The sequence below is a fragment of the Lynx rufus genome, unplaced genomic scaffold (assembly GCF_022079265.1).
Source record: "Lynx rufus isolate CCGP_SWC_20201006 ecotype Redwood Valley unplaced genomic scaffold, mLynRuf1.p SCAF_26, whole genome shotgun sequence".
NCBI lineage: Eukaryota > Metazoa > Chordata > Mammalia > Carnivora > Felidae > Lynx > Lynx rufus.
In genome coordinates this window covers 1,182,789-1,197,494 of record NW_025814841.1, presented here as the reverse complement: position 1 = coordinate 1,197,494, position 14,706 = coordinate 1,182,789, and the positions used below count along the sequence as shown (strand labels likewise).

The 14,706-nt window shown below is 39.1% G+C and overlaps 1 protein-coding gene across 1 annotated transcript; it reads right to left on the bottom strand.

The window, feature by feature from the left end:
* Positions 1 to 5,345: 5,345 nt before the first annotated feature.
* ABRA (actin binding Rho activating protein) lies at positions 5,346 to 14,063 on the bottom strand. Its single transcript, XM_047088866.1, has 2 exons — positions 13,423 to 14,063; positions 5,346 to 5,823 (listed from the first exon to the last, which is right to left on the bottom strand). The coding sequence occupies exons 1-2, from the start codon at positions 14,061 to 14,063 to the stop codon at positions 5,346 to 5,348; spliced, it is 1,119 nt and encodes a 372-aa protein (XP_046944822.1).
* Between the last annotated feature and the right edge of the window lie 643 nt (positions 14,064 to 14,706).

The following is a 14,706-nucleotide window of genomic DNA, read 5'->3' as shown; positions in this document are numbered from 1 at the left end:
CAGTAGAATATTTGTATAATACACAGATCTGATGAAGGTCTTAAGTGCACAATGTGTAATTGACTACTAATCAAAAAAGTTCAACAAAAAAGGCAGAAGACTTTGGCAATTCCTACGAGCATTAAAATGGCCAATAAAAGCTATTTTAAAAGGAATGTGAAGTGGAACAACCTTGGAAAATTTTCTTGTTGGTATCCAGTAAAGCTGAGCCTTTGACCAGGAATTTAATTCCTTGATATATACCCACCAGTAATGTATCTGTTTACCAAGACTAGGTATTAGAATGTTTACAAAACCCTTTGTTTTCTCTTCCCACCACCTCCCCATCCTTCCACATACCCACCCACTCACATATTTATGCTGAATCTAATTCTATTATACTTCACATATGTGTTTGCATACATTTCCTAAGAACAAGGACATCCTTTTATGTAACCACAGTCCAGTGACTGAATTCAGGAAATTTAACATAATAGAATATTTTGATTTAATATGCAAAACATTTTTTAATCTCACCAAGTGGTCGTAATGTCCTTTAAAGCATTATTTTTCCTGATAGGTAATCCAATCCAGGATCCTGCACTTAGTTGTTCTTTTCATCTCCTTTAACCTGGAAGAGTTCATTCTTTGTGTTTTATGACAGTGGGTATATTTGAAGAACTCAGGAGTATAGAATGCCCATCAATATGGATTTGTATAAATTTTTCCCATATTGAGGTTATGCATCTTTGGCAAGAAAACCCCAGAAGTGATGTCATGTCTTCTGCATCATATTAGAATCTACATATGTATGTTTATCCCCTTATTGGTGAATAATAATAGCTTTGAGTAGTTGATTAAGATAGTGTCCACTATGTTTCTCCACTACTACCATTTTCCTTTTGTAATTAATAAGGAACGTGTGGGGAAATACATTAATACCATAATCTATTCTCCAAATTTACAAAATGTTTTTGGTATCCATTGAAGATTCTTGCCTGAATTACAGAAATGATTGCAAAATGATTTTTCTTTCATTCCCAGCACATTTGTTAGTTGGCATTTACTGTAAGAGCTTTCCTTTATCATTTAAGAATATGTATTATTGGTATGAATTAACTTTTTTTTAATTGAAAGTATTACAATCCATTTCTGTGCTCTATTTAACCAATGAGTACCCTGTCAAACTGACTTCTGTACATTTCTTTTCTTGAGTGCTTGCTTCTGGTACAGTACGATGTTCCAGATTTTATGTTTTGTAACCCAATCTTAGAATCAGCCATTTCTCCAAGTAGACATGTTTCTTTTCAAGGAGAATGATATTTGGAAATAACGTTAGATGTGCTTATTGTTACTGGGGTGGCATTGCTTCTAGGGCCTTTTAGGAGACAAAGATAGGAAGTAAATTCACACATCGTGAATGCACACTAACACCTCCAATTGCAATCTAACATTACAGAATTTTTCCTTGTCTTCCTCACTTCATGTTTATATCTCTTCTCCTTGGGGCACCTGGGTGGCTTAGTCTGTTAAGCGTCCGACTTCAGCTCAGGTCATGATCTCACGGTTCGTGAGTTTGGGCCCCTCATCAAGCTCACACATTAAAAAAATCTTTTTATATCTCTCTTCTCCCACAGTGAGGATATCAGTATATTACTCATTTGCTTAATCTGACAGTATATACATTATATTTTCAGAATTGCTACACCCATACCCTCACAACAAAAGTAGAATATTCTTTTGCAGCCTTTTATCTTTAGACTGAAGTATTTTTTTTTTTTTAATGTTTATTTTTGACAGAGACAGAGCATGAGCGGGGGAGGGGCAGAGAGAGGGAGACACAGAATCCAAAGCAGGCTTCAGGCTCCGAGCTGTCAGCACAGAGCCCGACACGGGGCTTGAACCCACGAGCTGTGAGATCATGACCTGAGCCGAAGTCAGATGCTCAACCGACTGAGCCACCCAGGTGCCCCTAGACTGAAGTATTTAATCAAAGTATTGTATTCAAGAGTTATGTACATCCCTCTTTTCATTCTGTGTGATTAATCATTTGAAATAGAATTTGGGTTGTTACTTATATTCAATTTTAGGGTTTTATCTGTCATTTATTTAATTTTACTTTTTGTATATGTTAGGATTTAAAGAGTTCCAAAGTCAAAACTCTACAGAATTCTCTTTCAACTCATTTCCACCCATCCCTACAGGAAGTCAGTTTCATTACTTCTGATTATTCTCTCTCTCTCTCTCTCCCTCCCTCTCCCTCTCTCCCTCTCTCCATCTCTTTCTCCCTCTCCCTCTCTCCTTCTCTTCCCGTCTGTGTCTCCACACACATACACACACAATCTAGTGTGTATATATATGTATGCATGCATGCATATTTTTTAAATTGGAACTGAAATTTATTGAAATTAATTGAAAGTACTGAAAAAACATTCTAGGAATCAAGGGGGCATCTACCCTGAATGGCCACTTTAGCGGGGGCCAGATGGTCTGTTCCTCTTGTCCATGAACAGAATGACTTAATAAAGTACAGTAATACTTCCCTGAGCATGAGTTCCCATTGACACAAAAATTTGGTTTACACAGAATTCTTCCCACATGATATGAGAATCAGCACCTGATATACCAGTTGGTAGTATTTAAAAAAAGAAGGGGCCCCTGGGGGAGGGGGGGGTTGTGCTGAGAGCTCACAGCCTGGAGCCTGCTTTGGATTCTGTGTCTCCCTCTCTCTCTGCCCCTCCTCCACTTGCACTCTGCGCTCTCTGTCTCTCAAAAACAATAAGACATTAAAAATTTTGTTTTAATAAAAAAAATAACGAGTTTGGGAAGTTCGAAGCAGAAAAACTAAGAATATAGGTGCGGCCCCACCCCCACAAAGTGTGGGGAAGAGAAAACCTGAATGCAGAACTTCCCTCCTGTTCCAGTTAAGTAGGCATAATGGTAAGAAGGTGAACTTGGGAATCAGCAAATCATAAAACATCCAAGTTCTAAAAGTTGAAAGGCATTAAACATTTGGTGGTCCAGACAGAAGGGGTTTTTAAAAAGTACATTTTAGCTGTCCCAGAACTCTTTAAACAGCTATTGACAGTTTGGAAAAGGGAAAACTCTGAAAGTTTGAAAACCGATTGAATAGTGCTTATTATTGGGGATTTAAAATTACCATTGGTAGGGGCGCCTGGGTGGCTCAGTCAGTTAAGTATCTGACTTCGGCTCAGGTCATGATCTCACAGTTTGTGGGTTCAAACCCCGCATTGGGCTCTGTTCTGACAGCTCAGAGCCTGGAGCCTGCTTCAGATTCTGTGTCTCCCTCTCTCTTTGTCCCTCCCCTGCTTGTGCTCTGTCTCTGTCTCTCAAATAAACGTTAAAAAAATTTTTTTTTTAATTACCATTGGTACAATGCTATTGATGGTGTGTATTTCATACATTATTTTGGTGGCTATGAAAAATATCTATGAGGACTTTTGCCGTTGGGGTTCTTGTCTTTTTTTTGTCTAACAGCTCTAAGTTTTCCAACTATAGATTTTCTTATCATGGAGTTTTAGGATGAAAACCTTTTGCATAGCAGGCATTTTTCCTTTAAGGAAACTAGCTTTCTCATTTCACAGCCACACCTTATTCAGCGGAGTGTTCACATAGGCTCACTGAGAAGACTTTCTAATTCCATCTTCAAATTCAAATATACTGAAGTTTGAATAATCTGCATCAGTGCCTGCATAAACTGTTACTGTCCAGAGTTGAATATGAGGAAATTCTTTTGAAGCCTTGGTCGAAAAATTCTACTGATGCTAGAAGTAACCAATTGTACTCTATAATTTGGTTGTATTTCAAACACAAGAAAGTGGTATTGTGGAATGTAACATTATATATTAAAATAGTAATATATAAATAACAGAAAATACAGAAAATATCTTTTATTCTTGTGCATGACTTCAAACGTTGACGTAGGTTTCACCGTGATAGAAGTGTACATCTTATATGAGATTCTACTTGGAAATTTTGGTCATTAGTTTGTAATTTAACAGAATCTATTATGGAAACAAAAATGTGCATCCTTCTTTAAGAAGATATTGCAACTTTCAGTTTGAAAGAGAATCACACATGAAAACAAAGATAATTCCTATAGTAGTTTAATCCATACTTTATATTAAACCTATTATCTAACAATTCAAGTGTCTACTATTTTGAGGTATCATAATTTGACGTTAAATTCTGTATTTAACACGAAAGTACCGTAATATTTACTAACTTTCATTGTATTTGGTAAGAATTATAACCTCACATTTTATTGTTTTTAGAATTTTCTAAGACACATTAAATCTGAGAAAAATAAATAAATAGCAGATTAATGCCCACTAAATTTCTCTGTCATATCAAACAGATTTTTTTCATTGGCAAACTAATATTGCCAAACTAAACTTTGGCAAAACTAATATTGCCATTTTACGACTTTTAGATATTTCATAAAGTTTGTAGAGCATAAAGAAAATTAAAATGGCTCAGATCTGTTTCTAATTTACCAAGCAATGATTCTATCAGATTCTCCTACACTGAACATTCCACTCCATTGTAGAATTTTCTGTATGCCTACTTCGTTGTATATTGACATACATGTAAGAAGCATGACTCGTCAAGGTTTTGAGAAAAAACTTCTCCAAGAAGTCCTACAAAGACAGACAATTCTGAATCTCTCACTTGCACTATACTTTCCCAGTGAAGGTGAACATACCAGCTTCTCCTTTAGCTCTAAAACCACCAGTCATGTTTGTTTTTATGTGGTTTGTGCAATTCATACAGAAGGATGATTAATTCCTATTGGCAATCTCTAAAATTCCAAGCTCACAGAGAAATTTCAGCAATTTCAGCATCTTGTTTGGATACTTTTTACCTACGTGTTTATTTTATAAGTGATGCTTTGATAGAAGTAGTAGTACAAAATCAAGCTTCTTAGAAAAATTTTAGTTTGGCTAAACTTAATGTAATTCTTTCCCCCAAAAAAGATACATCTTAATATGTTCTGCTAATATTTACCTAAAGTTAGAGTTTTTCTTAGACATAGTAATTATTTAAAGATCTATAATAATTTCTGCAATTAATAGCCAAATATTTTTGCCTAAAGGGTAAGTAGAATTTCAAATGCTTATGCTATTATTGTATACTAATAACACTATGTGCTTTCTGAAATGCTTTGTGTATGCTTCCTCAAGATCTTCAAACAACCTCAGAAATAGAGTTCCAGATAGTCATTTATGTAAAAATTGTTTAATATATACTAGGTTATTACAGAGAAGTTTGCATTTTAATTCTTATTACATTACATTTAGCATTAAGACAACAGTGGGTCAAGTCTGGCTTTTGTTGTTGAAGGTTCACTGGAGTAGAGTAATCACAACATGGTCATCTCGGCCTTGCCATAACATCTCTCCTTCGAAGTCAACCAGTCCATGCTTCCTGGCACGCATAAGAATGCCCACTACTTTATCTGAAATACGAACGTATCTGTCAAAGAGGTCTCCAAAAGTAACCTGAATCTTGCCATCTCGTCTGTGGTGGGCCATCGTGCGGATGATGAAGCACATGTCCATGATCTCTCGGTAGATGTGCTCCTCAGCTCGCTTGGCCCTTTCTGCAGTTTTGGTTCCCTCCTTGGGACGGCCATAGCCTTCATCTCCCTTGTGCAGGCGGGTGGACATGGCCAGCTCGTAATCAAATTCGTCACTGAAAGGATTGAGCTTCTGTGTCTGTATGTGTTCGTCAGCCCATTGTTGCCATCTCCCTTTCAGGTTGTCCACTTGGCTGTATTTCCGCTGGGCCTTGCAGCTGAGTTTCTCTGTAAATCTATTTGCCCTAAAAGGTAGAGAGGGTGAAGGATCAAGACACTGATATTTAACATCCAAGTGTTGTTTTCTCTTTGTACTTCCTACCCATACGCATCTTAACGTAAGTCTAATTTTTTCACTATAAACAAAATATAATCACAGTACAAAAAATTAGAAATGAAAGAAGAAAAATTAGAACGGTCACACCTTTGTTCTTTATTATTTTTTTTTCAAGGATAGTTGACAACCACCATTGTTCTTATTTTGGTATACCATAAAAAGCATTAAACTCTATTTCAAGGAAAAAGCTTCCTTACACAAATATAATGTAAATATGTGTGTCTTAACGTTGCATGTTAGTAACATTTTAGAACTGGAATCATATGAATATATTAAGAGGAACCACTTTGTATAGGAATTCAGGAACCAGTTATTTTCCCAAAACAAGGCTTATTATACATATAGCACACGTGTATTGTACTACTTACTTATGTATATATGTTCATATATGGATTTTTAGGAGAGTGTATTCTAGTATCAATGATGTGCCACGAATTTTGGAATATCAAGTTGTATAGGTAGAAGACAATAGGTAGCAATTGTAACATTTATTGAATACTTGGTGCTGGCATTCTTCCAAACACTTTTTATTAACATTCCTATGATCATTCTAGGAGATTGGTACTACTAATCTCTCTTCACAGATGAGGAAACTGAGGTCAGAGGGGTTAAGTAACTTGCTTAAAGACACAAAACTGTTAAGTGATAGTGCTGGGATTTGAACCAGGTCTGTGTGTCACTACTGTGAAACACTGCCCTAAACCAGTGGCAAAGGCAGTATTCAAATACCAACTGTCTGAGGCTAAAGTCAATATCCTTCCCACCGTGCAGTGGTGGTACTCATCATGGGGGGTACAGTGTCTAATAAGTAGATGATTTATGTTTCAGATGTGTGTGTCTTTTCCTTGCAATTTGGAATGCATTTTCTTGTTATTAAAAACCAGCATTGGAAAGCGTAGACCAGTAGTATCATGAAGGTGCAGGCCCAATTTTAAAATAGGTAGTTTATCTTTAAAGGATGTCTCTGTCTTTTCTGTATCTCCAGTCTCCTAGACTCTTTTCTCCTAGGTCTCTTTGTCTTCACAAGGAAACTCTCGGACTGTCTAAAAGTCAGAGATTTGTATTCCTCATTGTCACGAGTGACCCGCCCTTCCTTCTCTCCCCAAGTGCCCTTATGTCTGGAAGCACTGGGATTGGTGCTGTAGAGCCTCACTGAAGTTGCTGGCATGAACCACAGGCCTGAGCTAAGTGGCCCCTCCTATCCAAGCTCTCACAACTCTCTCTTCAAAACCCAGCTACAGGTCAGATGTGAGTATTCCTCACTGTCCAATCTCACTTCCTGAAATCTGGTTATCCCAATGCAGGAAACTCCCAGATGTGGGTAGGGAGACACAGGTTACTTCTAGCAGCATAGTTTTCAAGGGAGGAATAACAACCACTAGATGGCGAACTTTCACTAATTCCCATGCTTTGTGTGTTCAAAACTATGTTTGCTGCATTCAGTTTCTTTACTAAACCAGAGCCAAAACCAGGGATATGCTGATACGTATAACACTGTTATTCTTTGTAGCCCTGTGGACAAAAGTATATGACAAAGTTAATCTGGCAAAAGCACATAAAAACAGTATACACAAAGTATATAACAAAGTTAATCAGGAAAAAGCACACAAAAACTGTATACACAATTATTGCAATTTTTAAAAATCACATATGTGTGGAAAAGTGCTAGGAATTACACCACACTGAAATGGAATGGATTTCCCTCAGCCCCCTGGTCCTCACCATCACCTGCTTCTCCATAGACTTTCCCTGTTCAACTTCCCAGAGTATGGACTGCTGGACCTTGTTATCAAATGAGAGCAAGCATTAGAACCTCCCCTTAGAACCATGGCAATCCATGACAGGAGTAGTCTTCAATAACAAGCCCAAAGCTGTCCTAGCATATATAACCAAAGCTCACACCTGATTTCAGACTGGGTCATCCTGCTAGAGAAGAGACTTGAAACGTCTCAGAAGAAAGTGAAAAGAGTAGCATCATTTGTTAACTCACACAAATGTTTCTCAAGTATCAACTGTACTTCTGTCCTATATAAGAAAATGTAATACAGTAGTCCACCCCTTATTCATGGTTTCAGTTACCGTGGGCAACCCCAGTCTGGGAGCACAGGAGCTTCCTTCTAATGAGTCATCGGAAGGTTAGCAGTAGCCTAACACTACATCACGGTGCCATCATTCACCTCATTTTGTCATCTCACGTAGTCACAAAAGAGTGAATACGGAACAGGAAGATATTTTGAGAGAGAGACCACATTCACATAACTTTTATTATACTACATGGTTAGAATTGTTCTATTGTGGTTAATGTTTTTACTGTGCTTAATTTTGTAAATTAAGCTTTATCATAGATATGTATGTATAGGAAAAAAAAACATAGTATATATAAGTACTTTCTGCAGTTTTCAGTATCCACTAGAGGTCTTAGAATGTATCCCCCACACGTAAGGAGGGGACTCCTGTACATCTTCCCTGTCAGGTGCTTTTGGGCACTTCGGCATCCTTTATTAAAGTAGCTATGACACCTGGTGTGTGTCAGATATTGTTTTAGGTACTCACTGGATATTCAATAATGAAAAAAAAAAGACAATAAATAATCACTGAAAGATATTCATGAAAATAATGAGACTAATACAAATTTGAGTATATGGTAAAATTCTAACTATGTAAAATGTGTACACATCAAGATGAAGAAATCATTAGCATGTGCATAATTGAAAATAACTGTTAGTATTCAGATCCAGTTTTTTTTCATTTTTTAAAAAAATTATCTTTCATGTTGGTATCATGTTCATTTTGTAATTTAAAGAAAGGGAAAAAAAGGAAAATACTCAAATTGGCATCCAAAGCTAACTTGTTCAAACTGTGTGTTATATGAGCCTCTGATTCCTTGATGTGGGTTTTTTTCCCCTCTAATTTTCAACTCTGTGTCTTTAGGGATAGGGTTGATGTTGGTGAGGTAATAAATCTCTGAGGAAGTGAAGCATTTATCTTCTAAAAAAGCACCTCCTAATTCTTAATGCCCATTTGTTACATTGTCAAATTGTAATTCCCAATAATAGGACCAGAAGGAAAGCAAAGAAATTGGTCCAATAAGGAAGAATTAGAAAATAGGCAGGTTATAAAAGATGAAGTCCTAAGAGAAAATATACCTTAATGAGGTACCTTACCTTAATTGTCTTTATCTTATAAATGTTCTGTATTGTTATTGTATTTCCAATTTTAAAAAAGCCTGAAAGTATCATGTTCAAATCAGGATTAGAAAATGTTATACCTTGAATATCCTCTTGATCAATGAACATAAGAAACAATATACTGCTTATCCTGTTTTTGTTTTCAAGTAACAATGAGAATAATAGTTTAGATTGAGTTTCAGAAGTACAATCTAGTATAAATTTATAGAAAGCAAAGCAATATTCAAAGACTGACATCACACCCATATTTAGGATAGTAATATTTAAACTTGCCTTCTTAGTTTCATTCTTAGTAAACAAAGTTTCTTACAATCAACAAGTATTTCCCTGGTCCTATTATGTGCAAAAGTAACTAATTCTACTAGACATTCTAAGCATTCTCATTGGAAAGTGTACATTCTTTCACTGAAATAAATTCTGAAATTTATTTATCTGTCAGCTTTAAAAATGACATCAGTTCAAGGGTTCCTTTCTTCTGTGAATGGGATATTCAGCAATATAATGAGAATATAGGAACCAACTGTATCATAGGTTTTATCATTCTGGAGTAATAATTATATGGGTAAGTTATTAAATATGAATAAATCCCATGGGAAATAAAAGTCTTGAAAGGCATATTTCAAACTTAACCAAGTTCACTGGCCCTAGAAACACTCTGGTAGGTGGCCTTCACCTGCATCACCAAATGATGCTTCAAAACGCCGTTGGGCTTGGAGGTGAAGTTTTCTGGTCTGTCTTGGATCTGCCTGAAGAAAGCAGAGATCTGCTCTCATTGCCCCACTGCAGAGTGTGACTCTACTGCAGCCAAGGGGGCATCTCTCCTCTTAGCACAGCAACATTTCTCTGTCAGGAAAGCAAATAATTCCTTTCCGACTTCCCGGGAAAGTGTTGCCAAGAATTTGCTCCTCTGTGCATTGATTCGCTTACTCCTCTCCACAGGAAGTGTAGCCAGTTTGATTAAGGGAAGCATGCATTCACAGGGTCACATTTATCTCTTTCTGTCAGCAATCAGATTTGAGAGCCCGGCTTGTGATTCTTCTTGCAAATTGGCAACTGTCCTCAGCGTCCATAGAAAGGGTTCCACGCTCTAGAATTGGGGTCGATAGCAGAAAGCCATACTTTGGCCTCTGTTTCTAATAAAACCCTTCAATATAGTTGTACCCAAACCTTACACTTTGGGTGTTATTAGGATTCCATTAGTTAAGCTGACACTTTGCCTTCCATTTTATATCTTGAGTCTGTTTCTACTGAGAGAATTGGTAGATTCTCAGAGAATCAGTGGTTAAGAACATTAAGTTCTGTCATCAACCTTCCCAACTTCATCACTTACTAACTCTATGATTTGGATACATTTCTTGATGTCTCTGTGTGTCAATTCCCTTATCTATAAAATGGCATTCTGATGCTCAATTATTATTTTTGCTGAATGTAACTTGGCAGGGAGGATAAGTGGATGTTTGGCACTTTTGTACAGGAGATCTCACCATTTTTGTACTGGTGAGGGATGCAATTCCTTTTGTCTAAAGGAGCTGGACCAAACAAGTCATGTAGCCGTACAATCAAAACACTCAATATTTTAAAAATACGGCATAAAATAGAAACCATTTTCATAGGTTAGCAAAACTCTGTTAGTAAAGAATATCTCTACTTTTTACCAAATCTGACTTATTCATTTTTATTATCTATGAAACATCTTGACCACCAAGAAAATTCTTTCTACTTAGTCCCTCATGATACATAATTTGCTCCCTATTGGTGGAAATGGGTAATTAATGGCGCTTAGGATTAAGTGAACAAAACCCCCCCTTCATATAGGCTTACTCAATAATGCCACACTCATTTCTCAAACAGTATTTGAGAGTCCCAACAGGCTTCTGCTGTAGTTTTCTGAGCACAGCTAGGATTACTGCTGACATTAAGAGATGCTGTCTCTGCATAAGACATTCTGGTACCCTATGTACTCCAAGACTGAGAGAAAGGAACCAAAGAAGGAATGAAGAGATTTAATCCCACTCTTCCACCCCAGCCCTGAGGACCAGTCTCCTAGTGTCCTGTAGGATTGGGATTACCATGGCTGGGCCTTCTTCTCTGCTTACAATGCATACAACTTCTTCACGAGTTCCTCTGGGTCCACTGCTCTGCATATTAATATCAAAATAACTCTATGGCTTATGTCTTTTTTTTAAGATGAGGACAGAGAGGATTTGCCAAAGTAACCATGATTCAAACCTAGTTGTCTCTTATTCAAGGCTTATGCACCTTCCCATCACACTAAGAAGGTGTCCGTGTACATGTCTGACTTTAGGAACTTGTGAAGGGTCATGTATGCGAGTCCTCACTTCCAGGTGAAATAGTTTAGAGTCTAGTGAAGAGGGTGGGATTGGAAGCCAGATTGCCTACCTTCAAATCCCTTGGGCTGTACACTCTTATACAAATTTTCTACTATGTCTTTGTCTTATGCCCCCATCTATCAAATGTGGATGATAATTATACCTACCCCAGGAGAATATTATGAGGATGAAACGAATAAACACAAGAATACACACTGACAGGTGCCAAAGAAGAATACATGCCTGGGAGATCGATGCCAGCTGTCACGTTCCTACCTCTGGCCAATCCAAAGAGTGCTGACAGAAGATCTTCATTGTGCCATCCTCAGTCTTGATTCTGTTAGGTTCTAGTATTCCATTTCTAGCACATACACACCCACACCCAAAATCCACAAGGCCAGAATTAGACTGTGGTTCCATATGTTCTGGTAGAACAATTATATCTGATAACGAATTTCTGTATGAACATGAGTAGAACACAGATCCAGATCTCTTCACACATCCTCAAGGCCCCGCCTGACAGCACCGTGTCTGCCTTCAAAACATTGCATTTGGAGACAGGCACATCTCAGCTTTGTCACAAACTTGCTGGGTAAACTTTCCCTTCTGAACTTTAGTGCCCTGATCCCTGACATGGGATACTACCTGCCTCAGAAAAGGACAAAGCATGTAAAATACCCGTGGCACACATTAAATGCACGAGGGTTGTTACAATTATCTAGATGTGCCATTTCACTTTTCTTGAAAACATGTGATATTGTAGTCCTCTTCCAAAATGCCTTTAGAGTCACAATCTGTAAGACAGTTTTTTGTCAAACCAGGTAATCAGGTTTGTTCTTTACCTTATTTCATTGAATTTAAAAAGCACACCCACACATCTAATATTCCAAGAGGGAGTCCGTTGATCAGCATTCATCAGAGACTTTTCACGTATTTTGATATTCTACAGTTGTGGAGTGAGATATCCAGACTTTCTACTACGTGCAGGTGGAGTGTCTTGAAAGACAGCATGTCTTTTTTTTTTTCTGTCTGAACAAATGTATCAGTTTGACTCAGTGTGTATGTGTGAGTGTGTAGGTATGTGTATTTGACATCTAAATGTTTTCGGATTGTGGTATTTTAATCACCTGGCTTTAATAGCGTGTCTGTCTTTGTTTACCAACAGAACGAACTTTTTCTGAAACGTTGAAAAATTGCCAAATAATAGAATCTATATGAATAATAACAGCTTTTACATATGGAGTATATGTGGCCGGTACTGTGCTAAGGGCCTGGCAGCCTTAATCTCCTTTACTTCTGCCAGTACAACAGACTTTATCCCCTAAGGTTACTGTTGCTATCATTTTACAAAGAAATGGGTTTAGAAAAATAAACTGTGTGCATGTGTTGAGAACATTTAAGATCTACTCTCTTAGCCACTTTCAAGCATGTAACAGTGTTGTTAACTATAGTGGGGGCGGAGCTGGAACTTGAACTTGGATCTGTCTGACTTCAGAGCCTACTCTGGAGTTAGATAGCAGCCTCCCCACCCGTTTACTGGGTCACAGAGACCTCTGCCCGGCAGGCACTCTCTAGGTAGATGTGTCTGCTGATAACACTACAGACTGGTTTGAGACCAGGGAAAGGTTTGCCCGCTGTACCAACAAGCACTGTTTCGGCAGAGAAATAAGTCAGTTTGTTACTCATCATAGAATGTATTTTAAAAATGTACCCAAAGCAGACAACCTTCTCTGGTGGCTTTATCTTTGTTGAGGCTAAGACTTGAGTAGCCAGTTCAAAACAGAAAGCAGAAACAAAATAGTACAGGCCCTCGACCCCAAGGCCCATGTGTAGCTGGGCACTGCCCCTTTAGTCCCCACAGGACCTCACTGCCGGCCCAGTCTTTAAGATTCTCCTTCTAACCTTGGTAGCATTTCCCTGCTCTCCTGGTCCCCATGGCTGGTCACGGCTCCAAGGCAGAGTAAGGAGCTGAAGGGGGCATTCACTTACTGGGAAGGCAAGGGGCGTTTGATTCTGATGGCGACCACCTGCTCTCCGTCCTGCTCGGGCCTTTCCTCGGTCTCCCCTCCGTAGCCGCTGTCCTCTGTGTCTATGCTGTCACTCCGCCACTGGGGCTCGTCCCGTCCCATCTCTTTCCAGCCTTTGGTCAGCTCGGACACCAGGTTGGCGCACTTTCTCCTGCGCGTCGGGGAGCCATGGCTCTGGAGGATTCTGTCAATGTCATCCTCTTGCCGCCCGGCTCCAGGCATGTCACCGTCCTTCTCGTACCTGTGGCTGAGGTGGCTGACATCCCCTCCTCTCTCGTAAGCTTTGCTGACAATTGTTTTGGTCACCTCTCTCCTTTTGATACGAGAGGCTTCAGCGGCTCCCTCTGGCTTTTGGGAGGGAGACTTCGGGGCGCTCTGAGCTTTCTGGTGGGGGGCGGGGTAGATCACTGGCTTAGGAGCTCGGGGTGCGTCCTGGGTCCCTCCCGGCTGCCAACCTGTGGGCTCTTGGGCCTGCCTGACGCTGTTCTCGTTTGCCCACTGCTGCCAGCCTCGGGCCAAGTTGATAACCAGGGTGGCTGTGCGGACCTTCCGGAGGGCACGCTTGGCTGGGCCCTCCTCTCTTCCCTTCTCTCCCAGAGCCATGCCACCCTTCTCTTCTCTGCCGGTAGCCCGGGCACTGGCTGAAGCGACTGTCCACCTGTGGAGTGCCTGAGATTTAAATAGAAGCAGGGTGTGGGGTGGGAAGAGTTTGGTGACCGTGGAAACTATGTGAAATATTTCTTGCCAAGATGTGGTGCCTTCCCCGCGATGGTGTGCTTTTTTTAAACCCTGACGTCTCCAGTTTCATCACGGCAGACGGACGTCTCTGCTGGTAAAGGACAGTGATACGCACTCCCTTTCTTCTCAAGTGCCAGAGTGAAAATGACTAGATTTGATCATGTGCTCAGCCCTATGTTCTTCTTGACCTTAAAATATGGTCCTACCATTTATAGCGGCGTAAAATATGTGCACAAATTGTTCTAGGAATATTATAGGCTTGTTCTCATTTAAATCTCAAAAGGGCTCTTGATTAGTCCCATTTTATAGAGGAGTACATTGAAATCTCACTTCCTACAGCTAATAATATCCGCGATTCAAACCCAGATCTGTCTGATTTAAAACTTGTGCTTTTTACTCTAGTTATCAAAGATCCTATTACCTTTTTCTTTTGTCTTCACCTCTATTTGATACAGACCTTATAATCACCTCCTCCAACCTTAATTTTCCAGATGAGAAAACCGAGGCC

Bases quoted from the DNA above. Each gene is read 5' to 3' on its own strand.
- ABRA (XM_047088866.1), bottom strand. From the start codon at position 14,063: ATGGCTCTGGGAGAGAAGGGAAGAGAGGAGGGCCCAGCCAAGCGTGCC. The intron at 5,824-13,422 runs GTAAGTGAATGC...TCTACCTTTTAG, and splicing joins AAACGCCCCTTGCCTTCCCA to GGCAAATAGATTTACAGAGA.